The sequence below is a fragment of the Plecotus auritus genome (assembly GCF_963455305.1).
Source record: "Plecotus auritus genome assembly, chromosome: 9".
Classification (NCBI taxonomy): domain Eukaryota; kingdom Metazoa; phylum Chordata; class Mammalia; order Chiroptera; family Vespertilionidae; genus Plecotus; species Plecotus auritus.
Genome location: NC_137783.1, coordinates 84401619 through 84427049, shown reverse-complemented (window position 1 = coordinate 84427049; position 25431 = coordinate 84401619). Strand labels below are relative to the sequence as shown.

At 40.8% G+C, this 25431-nt stretch overlaps 1 protein-coding gene across 1 annotated transcript; it reads right to left on the bottom strand.

Annotated features, from left to right (window-relative positions):
- POU2AF2 (POU class 2 homeobox associating factor 2) lies at nucleotides 1–25431 on the bottom strand (the record flags this gene model as incomplete). Its single annotated transcript, XM_080640835.1, has 4 exons — nucleotides 25327–25431; nucleotides 5144–5186; nucleotides 1733–2031; nucleotides 1–402 (listed from the first exon to the last, which is right to left on the bottom strand). The coding sequence occupies exons 3-4, from the start codon at nucleotides 2018–2020 to the stop codon at nucleotides 1–3; spliced, it is 690 nt and encodes a 229-aa protein (XP_080496961.1). The 5' UTR covers nucleotides 2021–2031; nucleotides 5144–5186; nucleotides 25327–25431.

Genomic DNA, 25431 nt, shown 5'->3' with positions numbered 1-25431 from the left:
TCAGTAAGCTCGACGGCACTCATATGACCCCCACACCATGCCCCCGTCTTCTTTGGTCCATGGAGAAGGGTCCTGAAGGGCAGAGGCATCTGACCCTTCGTCTGGGGAGAGGGGCACTGCCTTGGGTGGTAGGTCGTTGGACACTGTGGTGAAGGGGGCGAAGGGATATGGAGGCGGGGTGGGGTACCCTGGTGTGTGGTACAGATCCTCCAGTGCATGCAATGAATAAGACTGAGCCCCAGCCAGGGGAGGCCCCCAGCTTGGGCTCCGGTGCTGGGCAGTGCTCCCCGACTCCAGCTGGGAGAGGCAACTCGTGCTGGGTGGCAGGGTCTGCAGGGTGTCGGTGGGCACAGGGTAGAGCTGGCTGAGACCATCCGGCACTGTCTGCTCCCAGGAGTCTCTCTGAGGAGAATGGAAAGGTCACCAGGGTTAGTCATTACATGAGACTCTCATGTGGACAGACTTCCTCCCCAGCATGGGGTGCTGCTCAGAGAGGGCTTGGTGCCCTCCCTGTCCGAAGCCTCCTGACCCACAGCCTTTCCCTCTGGGACTGACACAGCAGTGAAGTTGTAGTTTCCCTGTAAGTAGTAAGATTCTTTTCCCAGACCACATTAAATGAATGAAATGTGAGAATAAGAAAATGAACATTTATACTGCAATTTGACATTTACAATGCACCATGTCTTGCATTCTTTTTGAGCCTCACAACAGTCAGGGTCCTAGAAAGCCCTTTCCACAGTGGAAAGTTGGGCAGCGGCTCCTGGAAGGAGTGGGCCTCTCGGCTATTAATGGGCGTTTGAGTGGGCCAGGAAGGCCACCTGCCTTGCTGAGCAAAGAGGTAGGAATTGCATTGGCTCAGGATGGAAAGATTGTGAGTCCAATCATCTTCCATCCTGACACTTACTAGGTTCAATCTTTCCATCCTGTGATACTTAGTAGGTTCAATCTTCCCATCCTGTGACACTTAGTAGGTTCAATCTTCCCATCCTGTGACACTTAGTAGGTTCAATCTTCCCATCCTGTGACACTTACTAGGTTCCTGACTGAGCACTCACTTTGTTTATCTGTGAAATGAGGCTTTAACAACTATATCCTGGGATGTTGCAAGCAGTAAATGAACAAAGGCACAGAAAAGTTCCTGGCTGGAGTAGGTGCTTAGTAATGTCCCCCCAATATTGATCTAAAATCCTATTTTTAGAGAGATTCATTCCTTTGAGGTTGAAGGCTTCACTGTTTTCTCTAAGGAGGGTGTTGGTGTTCAGATCTGCATGAACTCCCCTTTGGAAGGATTGAGAAAGAACAGGTTCTAGAGGGTGAAGTGTTGTGGGAGGGGTGGGTCTGGGGTGGGAAGCACAGTGGGATGCAGGTGCCTGGTCTGAGGTGTAACTGCAGGGCTCTCCCCTTGCGCTGGGGGAATGATGGGAGAACACCTGGCCAAGCCAGCGGAGTATTAACAAAATGGATGTAAAACCTATCTTGTTAGTCAGACCCGTTCAGGCCTCAGGAGAGACCCGCCTGCTGTCGTGGGTGGCGCGGATCTTTGAGGAAGGCCCCTTTGGAGAGTACCCTGCGGGGCATCTGTCCTGTCATCTCTGGGGGCAGGTGCAGGGCAGCCTCAGGGATCTCCAGGGCGACCATACCCGGCTTCAGTTCTGTTGCCAAGCGCTTGGGCTCGCTGGACCGCCCAACCCTGATCGCAGTCACCCCCTAAGTGAAATAGCTGCATACTCACCAGCACCAAGTGTGTGGGGTCGCTGGGGAAGGGCGGTGGCAGGAGCGGTGTCAGGGGCGAGGCACCGAACAGAGGGCCCGCGCTGGGGGTCAGGGCCTGCGGGCGGTGGTCCCCATAGGGCTCCGGGAAGTAGGAGTCCAGGAGGGCGGGGTGGCTCTGCCCGGCCGAGGATTCGCAGGGAAAGGGCCTGGCCACGCTGGAGGTGCACACATCGTTTGCAAATTGCTTGGTGCTGTGGAAGTCCGAGTCAGACAGGAAAGATCTTCGGACGCCGTAGTACCCTGACATGACCGGTGAACCTGTTGCCAAATGAAAAAGCAAACAAGCACTCGTTTCCTCCTGGGAGAGTCAAGGCGTCTGTGGCACATGCTCCAGCACATGCTCCCATCAAGGCCGCGTTTAGATAGATACATGTCTCTAGCGTGTTAAGTATGGCCACATCACCGCTTTCATCTGGTCCAGCCCAAATAATGATATGTTTAAAGTTCTCTCTCCTTCGCGGATGAGTTCACTTTAGATGGTGCAATAGCTATTGAATGGTTCACTAACGGAGTGTACATGTGTTGTGCACCTTCTATGTGTCAGGCACTGAGCTAGGGAGGGGCTGGGCCTAAAGAGATGAGAATAAGTTGGCGTTGACATTTTATCTGATGAAGCATCTTTCCCACAGCTTCTGAGCTCTGTCCTCACACACACAGGACCATCCACAAGAGCCTGCTTCTGGCATATTATCTGAGATTCAGTGTCTCTGGATAAGGTGATACTCGGAACCCATCCCAATCCCCAGGCAGGTTGTATTCTTCCTCTAATCCAGTGGTTCTCAGCCTTTCTAATGCCACGACCCTTTAATACAGTTCCTCATGTTGTGGTGACCCCCCAACCATAAAATTATTTTTGTTGCTACTTCATAACTGTAATTTTGCTACTGTTATGAATCGTAATGTAAATATCTGTGTTTTTGGTTGGTCTTAGGTGACCCTGCTAGCGGTTCTCAACCTGTGGGACGACCCACAGGTTGAAAACCGCTGCTGTAGAGCCTAAGACCATCGGAAAACAGATATTTACATTACGATTCATTAACAGTAGCAAAATTACTGTTAATGAAAAATCAATATATTGTTGATTTCAGAGAGGAAGGGAGAGAGAGAGAAAGATAGAAACATCAATGATGAGAGAAAATCACTGGTTGGCTACCTCCTGCAGGCCTCCTACTAGGGATTGAGCCCACAACCCGGCATGTGCCTTTGACTGGAATTGAACCTGGGACCCTTCAGTCCGAAGGCAGGCGCTCTATCTCCTGAGCCAAACCAGCTAGGGCTACTAACTGACTTTTAACACCGTGTCTAGCACCCACCTGGCTTGCTTGGGAATGATATGACTTCTGTGCAGTCAAGTTAGGGGAAGGACCACAAAAAATTGTCAGGCTTCGGGAGACTCGTGTTATTTGCTGCCCTCTTGTGGCCATAGTGGGGACACTGCATGCTTGGGAAGAGAATGCCTGGCACAGTTTCTCTGGGGAAAACAGGGAAGAAGCTGAAACTATGAAGAGTCATATGTAAGGTTAAGGCGAGTGCAATGGACCCAGAAGGGAAAAGAGGTGTTTGCTAAGGACTTTCTGACGCTGTAGCTCAGTCACAGCAGGAAACATAATCACTGAGAACATGTTCAGGGCATGGACTTGATCAGTAAAACTGTCCTGCCCATGGTGGGTGTGCTCCTGTCAGCCAAGACCGACACCTGGAGGCCACAGAAGGGCTGAAGTAGGAGGAAGATGCAGATGCTTGACTTTCCCACCTCCCCCCAACCAGTGACCACTTCTGAGCTTTGCCTCTGCTCACCTTGCCCACTCTTCTGTAGGGAGAGAAGTCAGACTGTCCTTTGTATCATGACTCAGTCAGATGTCACTCCACACACAGCACTCTGGCCTTGTTGCATGATGTGGCACTTCATGTTATGCTCACTACTCTCTCACCTGAGTTACAACCTCTTTCATACGAGTGCCCTGTGGGCAGAGCTTATGTTTTTATACATTTTCTGTAAACAAGTTATTTTATTACTGTGTTCAACAACTACATGTAAACTTACTCATTCATCCAGAAGTCCTTGTAGAAATGTGTAGCACAATGCTACTTACTCCATTTTTATATTAAAATGTATAGCCTCGCACTTCTAATTTGCTCATGTATTTGAAAGCTACAGTTAGGGGTTTTACTATAAGCACATTTCCCTAGGGTGGGGGGGGAGAAACCTGGAGCAAATGAAAATCAGAATCAATATCTAAGGTTCTGTTTCATACCACAAAGCTATATCCAACGGAGTGGCTATGGCCGAGAACAGAATTAAGACTATGTACACGGGATCCAGGGTCTTATGTTTATATTTCCAATCTTCAAATAAAAACAACCACAAAGAAAGACCCTCTGCTCTGTTAAGCATTTTTTTTCTCCTTAAGAAGAGGAAGAATAATTTTAGGTGGTAAGAGAAGCTATATAAGTTTTCCTTATATAAAAAGGAACAGAATTCAGTGACAATAAAATGTGAATGGGAGCCCTGACCGGTTTGGCTCAGTGGATAGAGCGTCGGCCTGTGGACTGAAGGGTCCCAGGTTCGATTCTGGTCAAGGGCATGTACCTTGGTTGTGGGCACATCCCCAGTAGGGAATGTGCAGGAGGCAGCTGATCGATGTTTCTCTCTCATCGATGTTTCTAACTCTCTGTCCCTCTCCCTTCCTCTCTGTAAAAAATCAATAAAATATCTTTAAAAAAATGTGAATGGGAAACACAATAGAGACATTCAGACATGTGAACCTTCTGCTTACTCCTTTCCCTATCCATCTCTGAAGGTTCCTAAAATTATTAACACTACGGCACTTCTGAGTTTGGGATCTGGAAAGAATGTGTGTGTGCACATATGAGAGTGCCCACCACTGTCATCAAGAATGCCCTATTTGGGTCCCCATAGGGGCATTTAATGAGACCTATGTATTTAAATGAAGACAAGACACTTAACTCAGTGCCTGACATATAGAGAGAACTCAATATATGCTCATTTCCCATCTGCCCACAGGTCTCTCTCCTTGTGTGCTAAAGCAGGTGCATAATCCACCAGATCATGATGCCAGAATTTTAGACCTTTTAAAATTGTATCAAGAGCCTAAATGCTATTGCTTTTGCCCAATAAGCTTATGCTAGGCAGGTGATCCAAAGGCTGCCTGCAAAACAGCATGAATTCTAAATTCAGGAATGACTGAATTAGCTCTCTCTTCACTGATTTTATATTTTAAAAACAACTATTTTAAGGAAGCAACATTTAACATGTGCTGTTGGACAGTTATAAAAGAACCAGGACCCAGGTGTCCCATTGAAACTCAAAAGGGAATGGATGAATTGCTCGTTGAGCTGAAGTACTCACCTGGCACCTGGACAAATTGAGACGAAGAGGAACCGACGCTGCCCTGGAAGGCAAAGACAGCGAGTGTTTTCTTCTTTAGTGGCACGTTTGGATTTAAAGAAAAAAAAGGTCAGGAATATATTTTACAAACCTTATTTTCTGATAGGAAGGAGCACTGGTTAGGGGGCTAGATTGATGGAAGTCAACTGAGACTACGAATGTAAGCACTGTAGAACAAAGTTTTACAGGGGACAAAGAGAAACCAAAGTTTTAGACTCTGGTAATCATGCCAAAAAGCACTGGCTAGATGAAATGGAATAATTTACCCTTTGCTTTTTACTGTTTGCATTAATATCCTTCATCAAATCTATATCAAGCATAGCATCTATCTATCTATCTATCTATCTATCTATCTATCTATCTATCCCTACCTGCATGGCATATGGCTTCAACATTGAATTGCCACATTTTCACTATCTGCCCCCATGTAGAATCAAGTGCCACTGAGGGTGGGGACACTGACTGTGACTTATCTTCAGTGCCAGATCAGAGTGTGGTTCATAATCAACACCATAAAAACATGTAGCATAAATACACAGTCCTCTAAACCACAGGTAGTGAGCATGGGAGGTTGGGGGATATTGTCAGTTGAATTATATCCCCCAAAAGATATATTGAATAGATCCAGAGACAGAGAAACATCGATCAGACCATTAAACCTCAGAGTGAAGGTAGGGGAGGGTGGGGGTAAGGGGGAGAGATCAACCAAAGGACTTGTATGCATGCATATAAGCCTAATCAATGGACACAGACAACAAGGGGGTGAGGGCATGAGGGGGGGGCAAGAGGGGTAGTGGGGGAATAATGACACATATGTAACAGCGTAATCAATAAAGAAATAAAAAAAAGTTAAAAAATGATATATTGAAGTCCTAACACTCAGTACCTGTGAACGTGACCTGATTTGGAAAAAGAAACTTTGAAGATGTAGTAGTTAAAGTAAGATGAAATCATGCGGCATTAGGGTGGGCCCTAAATCCAACATGACTGGTGTCCCTTTAAGAAGAGGAGAGAGACACAGGCACAGAGGGGAGAAGCCATCTGAAGACAGAGGCAGACATTTGAGTGATACACCCTCAAGCTAAGGAACACAAGGATTGCCAGCAACCACCAGAGCCAGAGAGAGGCAGGGAGGGAGGCTCCCTTAGAGCCTTCAGGGGAAGCGGGCCCTGCTGACACCTCCATTTTGGACTTTGTGAGACAATAAATTTCTGTTGTTTTAAGCCACCACATTTGTGGCTTTGTTATTTGAGCCCTAGGAAACCAATACAAGGACTGATTGATGATGAAACAGATGAGTTGCTACAGTGTGAGAAATGGCATGGTCTGGGGGAGATGTGGGAGGAAGGCACTTGAGCTAGAATTAGGGATGGGGTGAGGAACACATCCTGGAGGAAGTGGTGCCTAAGCTAACATCTGAAGGGAAGTGTTTCCAGGTGTATAGAGTCTTAAAATATACCAATGCCAATCTGGCTTTAAGATGCTCAGGGACAAAGTTAAGTGGAAAATATAGCTGTTTTAAAAGTTGTATCCTCAGTATCCAGTTCTATGGATCTGAGCTCTTAGCCCTGATCCTCACAGTCCTGCAGACTCTTAAGTGTGGAAGAGATTTTTATAGATAGTCTCATCCAATCACTCAGTGTTGAAATCCCCTCCATGTTAACACTGCATGCAGGTAGCTTCTAGTGATAAAGAAATCTGCTGGGGGTGGTGGGCTGTGGGAGGGAGTGATTAATGGGTAACTTATATGTATATATGCATAACCCATGGACGCAAATAATAAATATTGTGGTGAAGGCCTGGGAGGAGTGGGTGTGGGGTGAGAGTGGGGTTTATGGGGGAGAGGGGTACATCCAGTTTGATGGATGTAAGTACCTATTGTCTCCTCAGCATCTGTCAGCCATTCTTTTACCAGCTGCCATGGCTCTGCCTCTAGCCTCTACGGAAAGCATGGATAAAGCTCAGTCCATGCTGCCATGGCCCTTCAGCTTTTGACTTCTCTGCTGTAAAAGCTTTCCCTCCACCACCAATCCTCAGAATCTTCTTACACCCCTTCTTCTTCTTCGGCCCAGGTTTAATTCTTACTGTGGAATTCCCAGCACCATATTCTCTCCAACCCAATTTTAATACCTGAGGACTCTACAAAGGTTTTACAATTTGAGTGTAGTTTATTTCATTTATTATATGATGAAAATAAGCCTCCTGTGTTCATTTTTTCCTGCATAATTTTGCCCCCTTCCTGATGTGGAAATTAAACTCTCTATCCCAATTCTTTATGGTTACCCATAAAATGTTACCTTGTATATTTATCAAAGACTACAAAGAATATCTTAAACATCTCACCGACAGACAAGATCCTTAGAACATTAACTCTTACTACTGCTCTCTTACTTTATATATGTACATTTTCTTTCATTTTAGCTAGTTTTTATTATTTTGTTGTTTTTAAAAAATAAATATTTATTTATTACAGAGAGGAAGGGAGAGGGAAGGAGAGAGAGAGAAAGAGAGAGAGAGAGAGAGAGAGAGAGAGAGAGAGAGAGAGAAACATCAATGATGAGAGAGAATCATTAATCAGCTGCCTCCTGCATGTCCCACACTGGGAATTGAGCCCCCAACCTGGGCATGTGCCCTGACTGAGAATTGAACCATGACCTCCCCTGGTTCATAGGTCAATGCTCGACCACTGAGCCACATCAGCTGGGCTTAGCTAGTTTTTTTTTTTTTTTAAACATATTTTATTGATATTTTACAGAGAGGAAGGGAGAGGGATAGAGAGCTAGAAACATCGATGAGAGAGAAACATAGATCAGCTGCCTCCTGCACACCCCCCACTGGGGATGTGCCCGCAACCCAGGTACATGCCCTTGACCGGAATCGAACCCGGGACCCCTCAGTCCGCAGGCCAACGCTCTATCCACTGAGCCAAACCGGTTTTGGCTTAGCTAGTTTTTTATTTTTTATTTTTTATTAAACTTATACAAATTAGGCATTGTAATTATTATCATTTTATCTGCTTGCTCTTCCAGACTTTTCCCCTAGATTCATTTTTCCTTCTTCTAAACTAAAACTTTAGAACATTCCTTTTGTGAGGGTGGCGTTGGTGATAAACTGTTTCAGTTTTATTTACCTGAAAATATTATTTCTTTGGCCCTTGTATTTGAAATGTAATATTGCTGTGTTCACAACTATAACTTTATAGTTATTCTTCTGCTGGCACATACCACTCCATGACTGGCTTCCATTATAGCTGTTGAGACGTTTGTTACCAACCTCACAGTTATTCTTTATGACTATCTTTCATTTCTTTCTGAGTGATTTTTAATACACTCCTTTGTCTTTAAGATTTTTCAAGTTCACCTCATTTTATCTAGAGATAGATTTTTAAAAACTTGTCCTGCTTGCAAGCACATAGGATGTGCTTCATGTGTCTGAGGATTTATGTTTTTCATAAGTTCTAGAAAAGTTTCATCCATTCTCTCTTTAGATAGTGCCTTGTCTGTATTACCTTTATCCCCTCCTTCTGGGACCCTTGTTTAGATGAATGTTAAACCTTTTACTTTTATCCTCTGTATCCCTTAACCACTCCTTACTTTATATTCATGATTTTCCATTCTATATTTCGGTATAGATTAGTATAGAGCTCTTCAAATCTACATCCAGCTCACTTATTCTTTCTTCAACTATAGTTAATTTTCTGTTTAACTCATATATTGAGTTTTAAAAATGTATATATGATTATATTTTTTCATTTCTATAAATTCAATTTGAAATTATATGCTTGGTAATTTTTTAAGTCTTTTGTTGAGTGTTCATTATTTATTAAGTTATTATATACTTTGTATCTGGTAATTCTAATACCTGAAAATTCTGGGAATTTAAATTTATTGTTTATGCTGACTCTTATTCTTTGTGGTATGTTTCCTTAAGCATTTGGTGATCTTTGGTTGAAACTCATATCTGGTTAATCTGAATCTGTGAAAATTCAGGGTCCTAAATTGAGGCTGCTTTCCTCCAAAAAGATTTATGTTTACATTTCTTGGGAGCCAGCTCTCTTCCAGGTTTCCCAAATTAATCCTGGAGTCCCAGGTTGAGCCCGTCAAACTTGGCAACAGCTCAAGGCCCAGTCTCCACATGTAAAGCTATTTTTGACACCCATCCTCAGGGGAGCCTGTCTTTTGGTGTAATCATTTTCTCATTATTCCGTCTTAATTTCTGCTCAAACCTTTCCCAGACCTCCTATGTCAACCCTACCCACTACTAGACCCAGCTTTGGAGATTTCCATTGCTTCCTGCCAGGTCAATTGTGTTTCATGAAGGATCCAGTTTTATGTGGGTGAGATCTCCCACCCCAGACCATCCATCTGCCTGAAACAAAATGGAATCCCTAAACATTAAAACTAAATATTCCTGATTTTTAGTTTTTAATAACAGCACAAAAGCTTTTATTTTTCTGTGACTTTCAACAGTTTTTACCACTTATAGTAATTTCATAAACATACTGTTAAATACATGGCCAAATGTATCATATGTATTATTTCATTTAATTATCACAACAACCCCAGGGAGAATAACCCAAGCACCCCTGCAGGTTGTGCTAGTGGTGGGTGGGATCAAATAAAAACCTTTTGCCTTCTAAGCATTTTTAGCTCAAAAATAAAAATAGGAAAGCATCATAGTTAAAAATGTTTTTAAGTATAAAGGAGATTAAGGACATCTAAGAGAGATTAATTATATAATTATCTAAAAGCTCACCAAAATGATCAAGTAGGATTTATACTTCCCTGTCTGGTATCTATCTATCAATCAATCATCTCCTTAGTCTTTCAATGAATATTCTGTTTTTGGAGGGTCATCTTTATGGAGGAATAATTTACATATAGTAAAATTGACAAATTGTAAGTATACAATTTGATGAATGAGAAATTTAATAAACTCTTGTGACCCACCACCAAAATCATGACATAAAACATTTCCATAAATTTGTTTTTAGCTATAATTAGTGCTGCCCTCTCTATGGTGGCCTGGGAAATATTTAGAGGGATAAATATTAAAAGCAATGATAATGCGTCACTTCACTCCATCTCACAGGATATAGAAGAGTCCTGAAGGGCCTGCATGGGACTGGGAGGGATTTCACTGGATAGGTTTCAGAGACGGAACTTCCCCATCCGATTCCCAGATGTCAGAGGTTGAGCGAGAACAGCCTAAAACATGAGCCTTCAGCATGAGCACCAGTTGTCATTGTTCATGTGAAAGGAGAACTCATGTTCCTTTCTTACTTGTTTAAGATATAACACTCACCATGTTGCCACTCACCATGTGAATCCTCTAAAAATAAATTTTTTTTAAAAATATATTTTATTGATTTTTTACAGAGAGGAAGAGAAAGGGATAGAGAGTTAGAAACATCGATGAGAGAGAGACATCGATCAGCTGCCTCCTGCACGCCCCCTACTGGGGATGTGCCCGCAACCAAGGTACATGCCCTTGACCGGAATCGAACCCGGGACCCTTCAGTCCGCAGGCCGACGCTCTATCCACTGAGCCAAACCGGTTAGGGCACCATGTGAATCCTCTAGAAATAATATTAATATCGAAGAGCCCATAACTTTTGACCAAACGAGATGGTATATAATTTTTATTTTGCATATTGCAAACAACAGGATCTTGCAATGCCAGGTACTCAAATTTAGAGGTTTATATTTGAATGAAATTTGCCAGTGTGCAACTTCCTGTAGCTAACACAGCAGTCTCACAGCTGCCCCCAAAGCCCTCCCATGAAAATGAGTTAATTTGAACTAATAGGTCACCAAGGTAGTAAAGTGATAAGACTTTCCCTTGAGCACATTTATAGTCCATTTTTATGACCCTATAATATTTTTAGGTGCCAATCTAGATGAAGGGACACATTGAAAGGAAGAGATCTCTGACTAGCATAAGACATTTCACACTACCGTACAATATATTTTTTAAATTCTAACTATAAAGTTTAGAAAGTATTTCTTTAAATTTGAAGATAGTGCACCCTAACTGGTTTGGCTCAGTGGATAGAGCGTCAGCCTGTGGACTGAAGGGTCCCAGGTTCGATTCTGGTCAAGGGCATGTACTTTGATTGCGGGCACATCTCCAGTGGGGGGTGTGCAGGAGGCAGCTGATCGATGTTTCTCTCTCATTGAAACTCTCTATCCCTCTCCCTTCCTCTCTGTAAAAAATCAATAAAATATATTTAAAAAAGAGATGGATTTAAACTTGAAGATGGTGCTATTAATGCTGAAACAATAATAATCATAGCCACTTGTGAATAAATTCCTTTTTAAGGAATGTACAGTTCATATATTTAATTACTCATTGTCATTATATTGATGGTTGGGAGAGAGGTGGAACAGATGATGTTATACTGAACATTTTTAAAACCGTATGTTACTATCTGAATTTAGATCCGCCATAGGTCATGATTTTCCTCCAACTCTGAAATGAATGGAAAGTTAATGTAAGACAGTCAGCTTTTATATAGGTACCTGTGTTAGGTATAAATACTTCCCCCTCCAGAAGAAAATGGGCAGAGAGAATTAGATGCCTGAGCTATTGTGACAAATATGAAGTAGATCTTGGGTCATTCTGATTGGTGCGAAATCTTATACAGTGACTAAACTATACCAAGTCTGTTCTAATAAATCTTGCTGTTTTGCAAAGTTTGAAACAGGTTTTGATTTTTGGACCACTTATCTTGAGTTCTATAGTAATTTAATCATAAATTAGAAAAGTATTGCATAATGAATAGAAACTACAGTTATAAGCACCTGTCATGTGTCCAGTGTTTTATATAATGTTATCTCATTCTAAGGTAGTCATTGTCCTCTCGGGTTTACAAAGAGGAAAGCACAGAGAAGTTAAGTAATTGTGTCTCAAATCATCCATCTAGTAAATTACAAAACTGAGATTTAAAGCCAACTTCTCTGACTGCTCCCGCAATCTCTCAATGACACAACCAGCAGGTTCTCTGCACTAGCCCTTCCATGCTAGACTCTGAGTCAAACACTTTACCTATATTAATGTGTGTTTCACCCTTTTTAGTAACAACTAACATTTGTGTGCTTTACATGCTTTGCACTACCCTAGATGATTTACATACATTATCTTATCAAATCTGTACCATTAACCAGTGAAATAGATTGTTGTAAGTTATCATCTCTAGATTATATATTAGAAAACTAATAAATAGTACCAGTATCACGAACTTGTCCAAGGTCACAAAGCTAGTAAGTGACACAGGCTGGATTCCAATCTAGATTGATTATAACCGTGATTTAGTGTAGATAGGGGTGAGGGGTTAGTTGGAGGTAAGAATGAAGGGAGGAAGGGAAGGTGGGCTGCTGTCTTGAGGGAAGGTGACTGAACACATCATACTGTAGATGATATTTGAGTCCAGTTTTGAAGGATGAAAGGAAAGAATAAGCAGATAGAATAAGTGGTGTGACAGCTGGGGAGCAGAGTAATGCTCAAATGTGTGGACAGCAAGTCACAGATACGAATGTGTGCAGGAAGTGTGCAGGCAGAAAAGCTGAGGAGAAGCTACAGTGGGGTGGAGGAGCTAGGCCAGAAAGAACTTTTGAACCATGCCAAGGCACTTGGTCTTTATCTGGTAGCAGGCAATGTCCCTGACAAGTTTTTAGCAGTGTGGGCATGGTGACAGTGGCATTCTAAGTAATTTAATCTGGTGCTGAAAATGATAGGTCAGGGATGGTTTGGGGATGAGTTTTAAGTGATTTGCTTAAGGCTTTCAAATGTATAGAGGTAAAATGAAGACTAAAAGACATTTAAATTTTCTCTTGGGGAAAGGAATTGACTGTGAAAACATTGGTTTATGCCTTTTGTAATAGTGCATATAAATATCTAACATTGATTTCAATCTTCATTAACTTGTTGGTGCAGCAACTTAATTTCTTTATAATATAACTAGAGGCCCAATGCATGAAATTTGTGCAAGAGTAGGTCTTCCTTCTCCCAGCTGCCGACACTGTCTTCCCTCTGGCACCCGGGACCTGGGCTTCCCTCGCAGCCCCAGCTTTGTCTGGAAGGTCATACGGAAGGTTGTCTGGAAGGACATCCAGCTTAATTAGCATATTATGCTTTTATTATTATAGATAACATAACAAAATTCTGGAAGATTGTACATGAAACTCAAGAGTGGTGAGCCCTGGGAAGGAGGAGGGGATGAGTGGGGGCAGGAGGTTGGTAGACTTCTACTGTTTACTTTATACTTTTTACCGTTTGAAATTTTACCATGCATCACTTTTGTAATTAAAACAACTAGCTAATAAAAGCTAAAGAAATACAATTTAGGTTTTATATATTTATCATAAATCACAATTTCCTAATAAAACGATGATTCCAAATGTCTGAAATTTCTGGTACATGAACTATTTTATATCTTTTGGAAAGCTAATGCAGTTACAGAATTCCAGCTCTCTGACAACTTCTTAAAATTTTGCTGTTAAAACTCTCCTGCTTGGCACAAAATTATGCCCAGACTGTCTCTGTGAGGAAGTGATTTCTGTTGCCTAAGTTACAAAAAGAAACACATTTTTATTTTTATGTTTTTTATCCCTGGGCCTTCATGTGCCATTGGATGCTTTTTGCATTTCTGTAGCTAGGTTAGAACAAGAATCACAGGGATGCACGTGGGTAGGTGGTCCTGTACGCTTTGGCCAGAACCGAATCTGCAGACTGAAGCCCCGCCCACGAACTTGCCGTGGCTCTTGTGTTGCAAAACCTGGCTATTTTTGAGAGCTGTGCAAAAGAATTCACCACCAGGAAATATTTTGAATTTCATGACATTAAAAAAAAATGACAGAACCAATAGAACAGCTGAAAAAATAAGTTGCTTGCAAAAGGTTCGCCTTTATTATTATTTTAAAATTTTTCTGCAATTGTGAAGGAGCAGGTGGTTGGGTATAGAACACAGAGAGCCCTGGAAATGTGGTTTAGTTCTCTAAATAGGGCAGGATAGTGGGCTAATTTAAGTCAGACAATGGGCAACTCTGAAAGCCTTAGATAAAGCATTCATTCAAATGAATAGCGCAAATATAATGTGTACCTCTGCATTCAAACATTGGCATTTTGAGTTTATAAGGCATTGCCTGCTCAGAAAATGTGTGTGTGTGTGTGTGTGTGTGTGTGTGTTTTAGGTTCTTTCTAGGTTCATGAAGGGAGTAAGTTGGCAATGTTAACAAGCAATATGCAAAGCACTGTGCTACTGGAATGAGCAAAAAATGTACCAGGGTAAACATTGATTCCCTTTATCAATAGCCTTGCAAATGTTACAGATAAATGGATCCCTCCTCTGGCAATTCAGGAAAAAAAGCAGGAAGGGCAAATGAGATGGACTTATTAGCGAAAAAGCATCATTTCCTTAAGAGATTTAGTAACTAAACACAAAGAGTGAAGGTACTGCTAAAAATAAGAAAAAGAAAAATCATATAAGAAAAATAATACCCAGCAAAGCAAGACATGCTGGGCCATGTGATGACCATTTGCTGTACCCAGGTAAGCGTGAAAATCTCACCAAAGCTGGAACACATTGTAGCATGGGTTCAATTTATGAGTCTTGAAGAGATGATAAATGGTTTTTATGGTAAATTTTAAGAAATCACAGGAGAGCATGAATATTTCTTGTGATAGCAATGGTACAGACGTTTTTTGTACTCACATGTCCTCAGAGCTTGGGATGCCTGCTAAGCAGAAATTGAATACAACATGTGTGTGCTCTGTTCTTAGCTTTGATAGTATAGGGATGTCTGCGATGGCTGTGATTTCTCCCTTGAATTTATGTATGGACGACTCACTACATTTAAGGCATGGATAATCAGTTAGTTTATTTACATCAGTTTATTTACATTCTGCTTCTTTCGCCTTTTTATTGTTGTTTAGCACCACCATTAGAATAGCACACTATACACATTGCCCAAGTTTTAGTAGGGTTCGGAGGATAATCTTTCTTAAAATTAAATTTTGATATTAGTATATATGTAGGCTTTCATATGTCTTTTGTATGGAATACAAAAGTTGGCTTTGTACTTAAGAATGAAATCCATTGGTGGTCCCCATCTCCTCATCTTTTCTCATACTTTCATAAGAAGGGAAGAGCATAAAGATATTACCCTCCCCTTTCCTTCATGACTATTGCATTTATTAAGAATATGCATATGATTAGTTAGTGAAAAAAGCTATGAGAGAATTCTGAGTACCACAGAGGTTGGGAGAGCATATAAGAGGTGGATCACCAGAGACAGCAGGTAAAAGCTATCAGCTCTATGCTTTATTGGGCTCAGGGATCTCTTCCAACCCTCAGAGGGAACAGATGTGCTTTCTGCCTTTGCAGTGGGAGAAGTGGCATTCTATACCCAGTCCCAGGAGTGAGCCATGGGATACCAGTTTCTCAGTTCAGCTTGAAAATATTCAGAAAAGAAATCTCCCCTCATTAAAAGGCATAGCAAAAAAGGTCAGCGCCAAATGGGTTGGGTGAGGCAGGCCCTGGAGAACTCTAGGAGGACAGCAAAGAGGCTTCTAGAAGGTCAGTGTGGTAGGTTTTCCTCTTTTACAGAGAAGGCTGGGTGCCATGGAGAGCCCAAGAGATTAGGGGTCCAGCAGTGGTGGGGAATGACAGAGAGGAACTATATTCTGAAAGCAGGTTCTGGATGACACTAGAGAATAGTTCTAGAAAGAACTATGAACTTGCATGTAGATGTCTGAGTATCATAGGAAAGAAAGGCTTTGGTTCTGATTTGAACTGGGTGTGGCATCATCTGAGCAGCCTGCAGAATCACTACAGGGCGGGCAGGGAGACAGACATGAGGTGGAGAGGGAGCCAGAGTCATGATTGCGGCCATCAGGTATGGAATGTGAAGAATCAGGTGAGCACTGAGCAGGGAGGCTAAGCAAAGTGGTTATTCCAAAGCCAGTCCTGCCTTGGGTCCAAATCTAAACTTCACTGCTTTCTATGAGGTTTAGTTTCCACATCTGAAAACAGGAGTGTCACCCTCTCAAGACTGTTGTGCTTCTTGTTGATAAATGAGATGTATTTAGAACTGCATAAATGAAAATATTTGTAATGTCCCGATTAGGAATCCAACAGTAAATGATGGTTGTTATTATTGATGTTCTTTGTACCTCAGAGAGAACTGAAGTGATGGAAGGCGACCCAGGATTAATCTTTCTTAGAAGAATAAGAGAGTTCAACTTAGCCTTGGAGATTGGGGGTAGAGGTGCCAGTGGATGGAATATGTTCTGAGGTTGGGAAAACTATAAAGTCAGGATGAGAAAGAGCTGTACCCAGTGGGAGAAGGGGAAACACTGTAAGTACCAGTCCCACCCCATCTACACCACTCATAAGATTATATGATCTTTTGTCATTGAGGAAATGTAGGTTCAAAAAAATAACATTATTTAAGTCAACAAATTGGTAGCAAATCTTGATCAAAATGTTAAGACTTTTATTTTCTTCTTCCTGCCATTTGAAGTTGGAGTTTCATGAAAACTCCATGATTGGGAAGTACAATACTTTGTTTGTTATCCAAGACTGGTTAAATCTTTAGATATTGACAACTGCAGAATGAGAGCAGTTGGATTTATATTAATGAAATGCACCAAGTGGGAGCTTCGGTTCTAGCCATCTTGTCTTTCAGAATGGACGAGGGTGAAATTGCTGAGTCAGAATACAAAATAAAGTTGCTAACTGTGGCTTCTTCTGTTTCATTCCTCACTGTGAATCGATTTTTCCAACCTAAAAAGTCATCCAATGGCCTTTCTAATGATATTATTTTAGAATCTATAGTAATGGAAACAGGAGTATCTAACTGCAAAGACTGCTATTCAGAGCTGGCCACAGTCTTGTGAGTATCTACCTATGTGCAGCAGACTTTCGCTGTGATATTATCAAGTGCTACCATGTTCCAGGGACTGTAAACACCATGAAAGTGCCATTTATTGAGCACTTACAACATGCCATGTACCAGCTGTACCAGGAGCTTTGTATACATTATCTAATTTCATTTTCATGGCAACTTTATGGTGGTATCACTATCCCCATTGACATAGGAGGAAACTGAGGACCAGAGAAGTCAGACCACTTTCACACATTATTAGTACAATCAGATCCTCAGTCTGTCTGTCTCCTATATACGAGCTCTTCACCATTCTATCACACTGTCATTCCTCTTGGCTGGAGACTCCAAAATGAACAAATAGAAATAGAAAGACATTAGCCAGTTGGAGGGAGGGGTTTAAACAAACAGTCATAATGCAATGTAATAAGTATTTTAGTAGATAGGTATGCTGGAGTCTCTGGGAGTAGAGGGAGAGTCTGGGAGACCTTAGCAGGCAAGACTAGCACTGAATTTGGAAGGGTCATGTACCAGGTCAGCTCTCTACACCTTCTCTTTCAGTTCATCCTGCAGACCAAATTGGTCCACCCACCTCATATCACAGAGTGCCGCCTCTCCTTCTAGACCACACTGTGTTCTGTTTGGACTTCATCCCTCTTCACCGCTCACTTGAGCTATCTTCTTTCAAAGCCTAGGTCAAGGTTCATCTTCCTCTGAGAAGTCTTTTTCATGTATAATTCCTTCTCCCACAGCTGGACTGTACATTTCTTCAAACTTGTATCACTTTGAATTCTAACATTCTTTGCAGTAATTAATAGCAAAAGCGTCGATTGAACACATACCATGTGCCAAGCCCCTAACAAAAATTAAATATAACTCTTATGATAACCTTGCAAGGCAGATATTGCCTTTCTTCAACAGCAAGATCAAGTCATTGCACAGTTGGCAAATGGCAGATCTGGGATTTGAATTCAAATCATCTGGATCCTGAGCCCAAACTCTTCCCCCAACTATGCTGTCTATGTCATAGATGAAGAACTTCAGGCACCCTGAGTGCTGTAGGGTCCCAGACAAACGAGTGATCTCAAGCATCAGCTCAAAGATGCTTCAACTTGGCTATGAGCTAGTTCTCAGAAACTCAGATCTATTTAAAATCCTAAACAGTGAAATGGGAACATTTGAAACATGAATAACAATAATAAAGAAGATAAAGAAATGGGATGAACTCTTAAAAGTTTGAGTATTAAAATTGAATACTGTGCCCTAACTGGTTTGGCTCAGTGGATAGAGCGTCGGCCTTTGGACTCAAGGGTCCCAGGTTTGATTCTGGTCAAGGGTATGTACCTTGGTTGAGGGCACATACCCAGTAGGGAGTGTGCAGGAGGCAGGTGATTGATGTTTCTCTCTCATCGATGTTTCTAACTCTCTATCCCTCTCCCTTCCTCTCTGTAAAAAATCAATAAAATATATAAAAAAATTTAATACTGAAATGGGAGAGATGCAACTGTCAACTTTTAGAGAGAAGAGAAAAGTTGCCTGAGACCATCATAGCCAGAGGAGTGATGCAAACAGATTGAGGAAGGGGCAATTTCTCATGTCTTGGGTGCATTTTCCAAAGCTTTAGGGAAATCAAAGAAACTTTGGGATGCTGCAATATACAGTTCCCAATTGTGTATTTTTTATTTTTTTATTTTTTACATTTCTCAAGAAGTCCAAATGCAAATCACAGATACGCACATCACAATGTTTACACTCGGTGGTGACTGAAGTGTGCCTGTGATTGGTGCCATAAAACAGCAGCTGAATATTAAATTAAACAAACCTCTATTAGCAGCCCTGATAGAAAGACAGACAGTTATTAGGCATGGAGCTAGGCAATGCACATCTGTTCCACAGTTAGAGTCTATCCACTTCTCAACAAGATCAAACACTTTCAATTGCTCTATGCCATAAATGCAGTATACGGCACCCATTTGCCTTCTGTTCCTCCAAATTTCCCCACCAATATGCATGATTGTCATCTTCTTTCTGTGTGTTCATTGATTTCCTTCCAAAAACTAAGAAAGGTTTTAATCAAAGTGCCCAACTGACAATATGGCCTGATCTTATATGTTCTTGATGGGGAGATTTTAGCAGCTCATATAAAAGTAAGGATTTGGGTAAATATAGAAAAAGGAAAGAATTATTAGTAATTGTGATTTGGAAAGTAAACACTTGAGACTGGTATAAAAGAATCATGTCAAGTGGAGATAGTTAAATTTTGGCCTGTAAATGTATAATATGTATAATTCAAGGTTGATAGAATATAAATATATTTTCCACTTGGGATATATCCCTTCAATATTTTCCTCAGTTTAGACCTTCCAAAACAACTAGAAATCTTCACGTATTTTTCCTTATGTTTATGTAAAATATTAAGTTAAAATAACTTTCATAGCTATTTCCTTGTTGTTCCTCACTATAGCATTCTGATAAATGAGCAGAGAATGAGCTATTAGTGTGTCCATAAACAAACAAAAATAAATAAATAAAAATTGAGCATCAGCTCAGGCTCATTTATTTTTTGTTAATCCTCACCTGTGGATATTTTTTCCATTGACTTTTTTTTTTTTTTTTTTTTTTTTTAGAGAGAGTGGAAGGGTGTGTGTGTGGGAGGGGGAGAGAGAGAGAGACAGAGAGAGAGAGAGAGGGAGACATCAATGTGAGAGAGACACATAGATTGGTTGCATCTTGCATGTGCCCCAACTAGGGCCAGGGATTGACCCAGCAACCCAAGTACGTGGCCTCAATCAGGAATCGAACTCAAGTCCTTCCAGTGTATGGGCCAATGCTTTAACCACTGAGCATGCTGCCTGGGCCCCAGGCACATTTTAATCTCACCCAGCTGCATTGTATTTCCCCTTTCCATGACATAATTTTAATTCCAAACTGATTTTAATTTTCTGCTCAGCAAGTTTAAAAAGTTTCACCTCATGCCAGCTGTTATATATCCAATGATTTTAAATGAGTCTTTTGATACTTTATGAAAAACTTGATTAGAAAGCTCAATAGTGTGGAAGTTCACTGAATTTCAAACCAAAATGAAAAGCGGTGGTGATTAGGCTTAGTGCTTCTTTTTCTTGCTATTCCTTTTCCCCCTTTACTATAAGTAACTGAGCGTTCACTGAATTTTGTGACGTTATTAAAATATCTCAATGATTAGCCTTTATGGATCTCAATGAAAATAGTTTTTAATTGAAAAAAAAAATGCAACCTGAACCTACATCAAAATTCTAATATATATATATATATACCAAATATATATATATATATATATACCAAATATATATACCAAATATATATACCAAATATATATACCAAATATATATATATATATACCAAATATATATACCAAATAAATATATATATATATATTTGGTACGACATGTTGGTGAATGGCTCATATCTTAAATATTCTGGTAGAAGATTAGCAGTGTAGTAAGGAATAAGAACAATTTGAAAGAGAAAGAGAAAAGCCATTATTTAAAAGCAGATATCCCCGGTAACAGTGTCAAACCACATGATTGTGGCTGCAGTGTACGGCAGTGGTTTTAAGTACAGTCTTTGGTGAAAGTGTTTGTTTTTTTGTTTTGTTTTGTTTTTTTGATGGGAGGAACTTTTCCCCCTTTGATTCCTCCTGCAAAGATGTAAAAAATATTTCATGGTATCACAAACAGATGCTCTTAGGGAAATTGTGGTAAAGCCGGGTCAACACAACCTGTGTAAACTTGTCAAAGTGTTGGCCTGAAGAGCAGAGCAGCAATTTGGACATTAAGTAGGAACTTCTAAAGGATACTTCTTAGGGGACACAGCTCCATAATATATGTGTATTAGCTTCCTCGGGCTACTGGTAAAAAATTACCACAAACTGGGTGGTTTAAAAAGACTGAAATGTATTTTTTCACAGTTCTGGAGGACAGAAGTCCAAATGAAGGTGTCAGCAGCACTGTCCTCCATATAGGGCTCTAGGAGAGAATTGTCCAGATTTTGATGGCTGTCTGCATTCCTTGACTTGTGGTTACATGACTCCAACCTCTGCCTTTGTCATCACATTCCTTCTGTCTCTTTTGTGTGTCTCCTTCTTCATGTGTGTGTGTGTCTCTCTCAAACTCATTCTTACAAGGATACACATGATTGCGTTAGGGCCCATGATTGGTTAATCCAGGGTTTTACCTTTCAAGATTCTTAACTTAATTACTTATTTTGCCGCATAAGGCAACATTCACAGGTGACAGGGATATGACATGGGATATTTTGGGAACCATTTCTGGCCTAACACAATATATATGGTAGGACCTCCCATCTCCTTAATTTAGCCTTTGACTGGTTATAATCTATCTTGTCAGTAGCAAATTTTGAACATGTGTAAGGATGGCTTCCCTATCTGAAATGATTCAAGATATCTGACTCATTGTCACCTAGTGCATTGGTAAGAGAAATAGGAGGTAGTCTTAGTATTACCCATGCAATTAGAGCCCCCAAATGCCTGCCAGTAATGTGATTCTCCATAATTCTTGCTCTTGGGTTTCATTTGCAACAGGGACATAAACAGGTCATCAAGAGTGGATTATTAGTGAATACAATAGCCTTTTTGGGATATATGCAGATGTTCTAGAATAGTGGTGGAGAAGATGAAAAATGAGCAGGTAGACAATGAAATCAATACATGAAGACACCTAAAGTTCAAATAACCACATTTCAAGTTTATATGCATTTAACTACCCAAATTTGAAAGGCCATTGAAGTGACGATAAGAATAAGATACTAGCATTGAGACATTGGGAATGTATATAAATGAGGTTAAGGCTGAGTTCATACAGACCCGTGCTTATGCCTAAGAATAAGTGCATAGTCAGAGCTGGTTTGCACTTTTCTAGTCCTAGAAGTTCTTTTTACATAAATATATTTTCTTGAGTTTTCATTACCTTTGTTTGCATGTGTTATGGCTTGAAAGTTTATGTCCTCCCCAAATTCATATGTTGAAATACTAATGTCCAATAAGATGATATTATGAGGTGGGAGCCTTTGGGGTGATTAGGTCATGAAGACAGAGCCCTCAGGAATGCGAGTAGTGCCTTTATAAGAGACCCAAGAGCTCCCCAGGCCCCATGTGAGAGCACAAGGAGACGTCTACTCTCCAGAAGAGGGCCTTCACCAAAATGAGACCATGATCTTAGACTTCCAGCCTTCAAACTATGAGAAATGTTTGCTGTTTAAGCTACCCCGTTTGTGGTATCTTGTTATAGCAGCTGAAATGGACAAAGACAGCATGAGTCAGAGATTTTTCTATTCTCCACATTGATCTTTCCCTTAAAAGGAATATGGAACTAGAAGTCAGAAAACATGCCACTTGCTAACTGTAGCATAAAAATAATCAATTCCCTTCTCTTGTTCTCAACTTTTTAATCTCGAAAATGGGAAACCATGTAAATCTCAATATCACAGAATTAATGTGTCTATCAAATGAGATAACACATAAGGAAATGTACTTTAAAAAGTCCTTATGTAAACAGTGTTATATCACATGGCCATGCTGCCTGGTGTTTTGTCTTTAACATTCAGTCCCGTGCTTGGTTATATTGTCTTGTATATTGTTAAGTGGATAAGTATTTTTCTTTTCCACCAGGTTATTTGGTGTTTAATGGCACAGACCATGTATTATGAATTTCTTGTAGCCACTTTCACTATAACATTTTCAATGTCACTGGGCCAATAGCAGTAGTTCAACAAGTTCTTATCTGGGTAAAGATTAGAACTATGGCTGTGGTGTGTAAGGCTTCGATGCTTGCTCTTTGGTCCATGGTAAAATTCTCAAGGTATGATGTGTAAAGATGCACCCAAAGAACTTATTAACAATGACCATTCCTTGGCTCCAGCCAAATAACTCTGTGTTAGTAGACATGGTAAAAGGTCCAGGAATCTTCATTCTCATAAAATAATACAGTTTATTATTAATTATGTTTATATTGTTATAGCTTTTAAAAAGTAACATCAACAAATAAAAAAAACACTATTTGATAGTCACAGATATTGAACAAGAAGTCATGTTAGGTCATTTTTAAAAGAAAAATATATTACCATTTGGTCTTTTTATGTAACTCTGTTGGGTACAGGGCCTTATCATTTGTATATAGATACTAGAGGTCCAGTGCACAAAATTTGTGCATGGAGGGTGGGAAGGGTCCCTCAGCCAGGCCTGTACCCTCTCGCGATCCAGGACTGCTGGCTCCTAACTGCTTGCTTGCCTGCCTGCCTGATCACCCCTAACTGCTTGCCTGCCTGCCTGATTGCCCCTAACTGCTTGCCTGCCTGCCTGATCGCTCCTAACTGCTTGCCTGCCTGCCTGATCGCCCCTAACCCCTCTGCCTGCCTTCTTGATTGCCTCTAACCACTTGCCTACCTGCCTGATCACCCCTAACTGCCTCTGCCTCAGCCCCCGTGGCTTCTTCCGGAAGGACATTGGGAATGATGTCTGGAAGGTTATTCAGCTGTCCAGTCTAATTAGCATATTATGCTTTTATTATTATAGTTTGATGACAATGCCAAGGAGTGAGTTACCTCCTCACTCACACTGGGAAGATATATTATCTGCTCCTTGACTATGGTGTTATCTTCACTGTGATCTTTATCTTCCCAATTGACAGTTTGCCTGTAACTTTTATCATGTTGCACAATTTTAGCTAGAGTTGTGGCCAAGCAATTTACAGTACATCCATGAAGCTGTGGTTCATTTAGAGTAGATGCTGAATTCTCTCTCTCTCTCTCTCTCTCTCTCTCTCTCTCTCTCTCTCTCTCTCTCTCTCTCCCTCTAGATTGGTATGGATAGTTTTAACACATGCCCCACACACCCCAGATGATTCTAAGCAGGCACTATGAGAAACACTGCACTAGGAGCAGACAAGAAGCCAATTATTTCGATTTCTCTTTGTCAGCTAAGCTCCATTTGCTGAACTAGAAGAGAGTAGATGGTTTAAAAGAAAGGGAGGCAGAAAATGTGGATGGGAGGAAATAGAATCTGGGGTTGCTCATTTAAGACATGTCCTAGAGATTTGATTTTGGAGCAGTGTTGGACATGGTGCTGACATTCAGAGTAGACACACTGGGAGACCAGTGCCCACTGTATGCCAGCCCCTGGGTGAGATGCTGTCCATGCTTGCTCAGTTATTCCTGGTCATCTGCTCTGTGTCCTGCACCCAGAAATCCCTGACAGATCTTGATATTTATGTTGTTGTATTTTACCTAATAGATAATGATTATATACTGTCTTGATAGCCAAATACTTTTCCATTCTTGAATCTTTTTTTTGAGAATTAGTGCCACTACTTAAGCATTTTAGGCACAGAGCGTAGCTATTTATAGAGACACAGCTGGCAGATAAGGGTGTTAGACTTAATATGTCTCCTACTAGGATTTTTCTTTAAACTTTTTATTAAATGTATTGGGGTGACTTGGTTAATAAACTTATATAGGTTTCAAATGTACAATTCTATAATACATCATTTGCATATTATAGTGTGTGTTTACCATCCAACCTCAGAACTCCTTCAGTTAACATCTGTTTGATCCCCTTTATCTTTTATTACCCCCTCATCCCCATTCTCTCTGGTAACTACCGTACTGTTGTCTGTGTCTATGAGTTTTTGTTTGTTTGTTGACTTGTTGCTTTCAGTTTTATATCCCACATATGAATGAAATCATATGGTTCTTGACTTTTTCTGTTTGACTTATTTCTATTAACATGATATTCTCAAGATGCATCTATATTGTTGCAAACAGCAGTATTTCATCTTTTCTCATGGCTGCGTCTTACTAGGATTTTAAAATCTGACTTTGCATATTACAGAGAGGATTCTTCTAAGTTGTCTCTATCAGGCTTAGAATAACATGTGATTATTTTTACCAACTGAGCCTTTGTTGATTCATGACGGGTTGGGCAGGAGGTTGAAAAGGCAGAGCACAGTTTCCTCCCACTGCCGCCAGCTGCAGTAGTCAGCCAAACAGTGAGCAGAGCTCTTGGAATAGCTTGACAGATGTGCCATAGTGTTAATAATAGTAATTATACTGTAAGTGCCAGTAGAAGGAAAGTTTTTCAGTGGAAAATATCAGACTCAAGAGGTGAGAGGTTGCTGTGTAAATAAAGGAAGAGGGGAGATAACTAATCTTAATATAAGACTTACCCCCCATCCTCCCAAAAAAGACTTCAGAATGTATGAGACTTACATTAAATCTTGAGTTACTTGTCTGCTTGGATCGTTTTTCTGCCAGCAGATCTTTGACTGTGTGCTTCACTCTCACGCCTTGATATACTCGTTTGCTGTAGTCTCC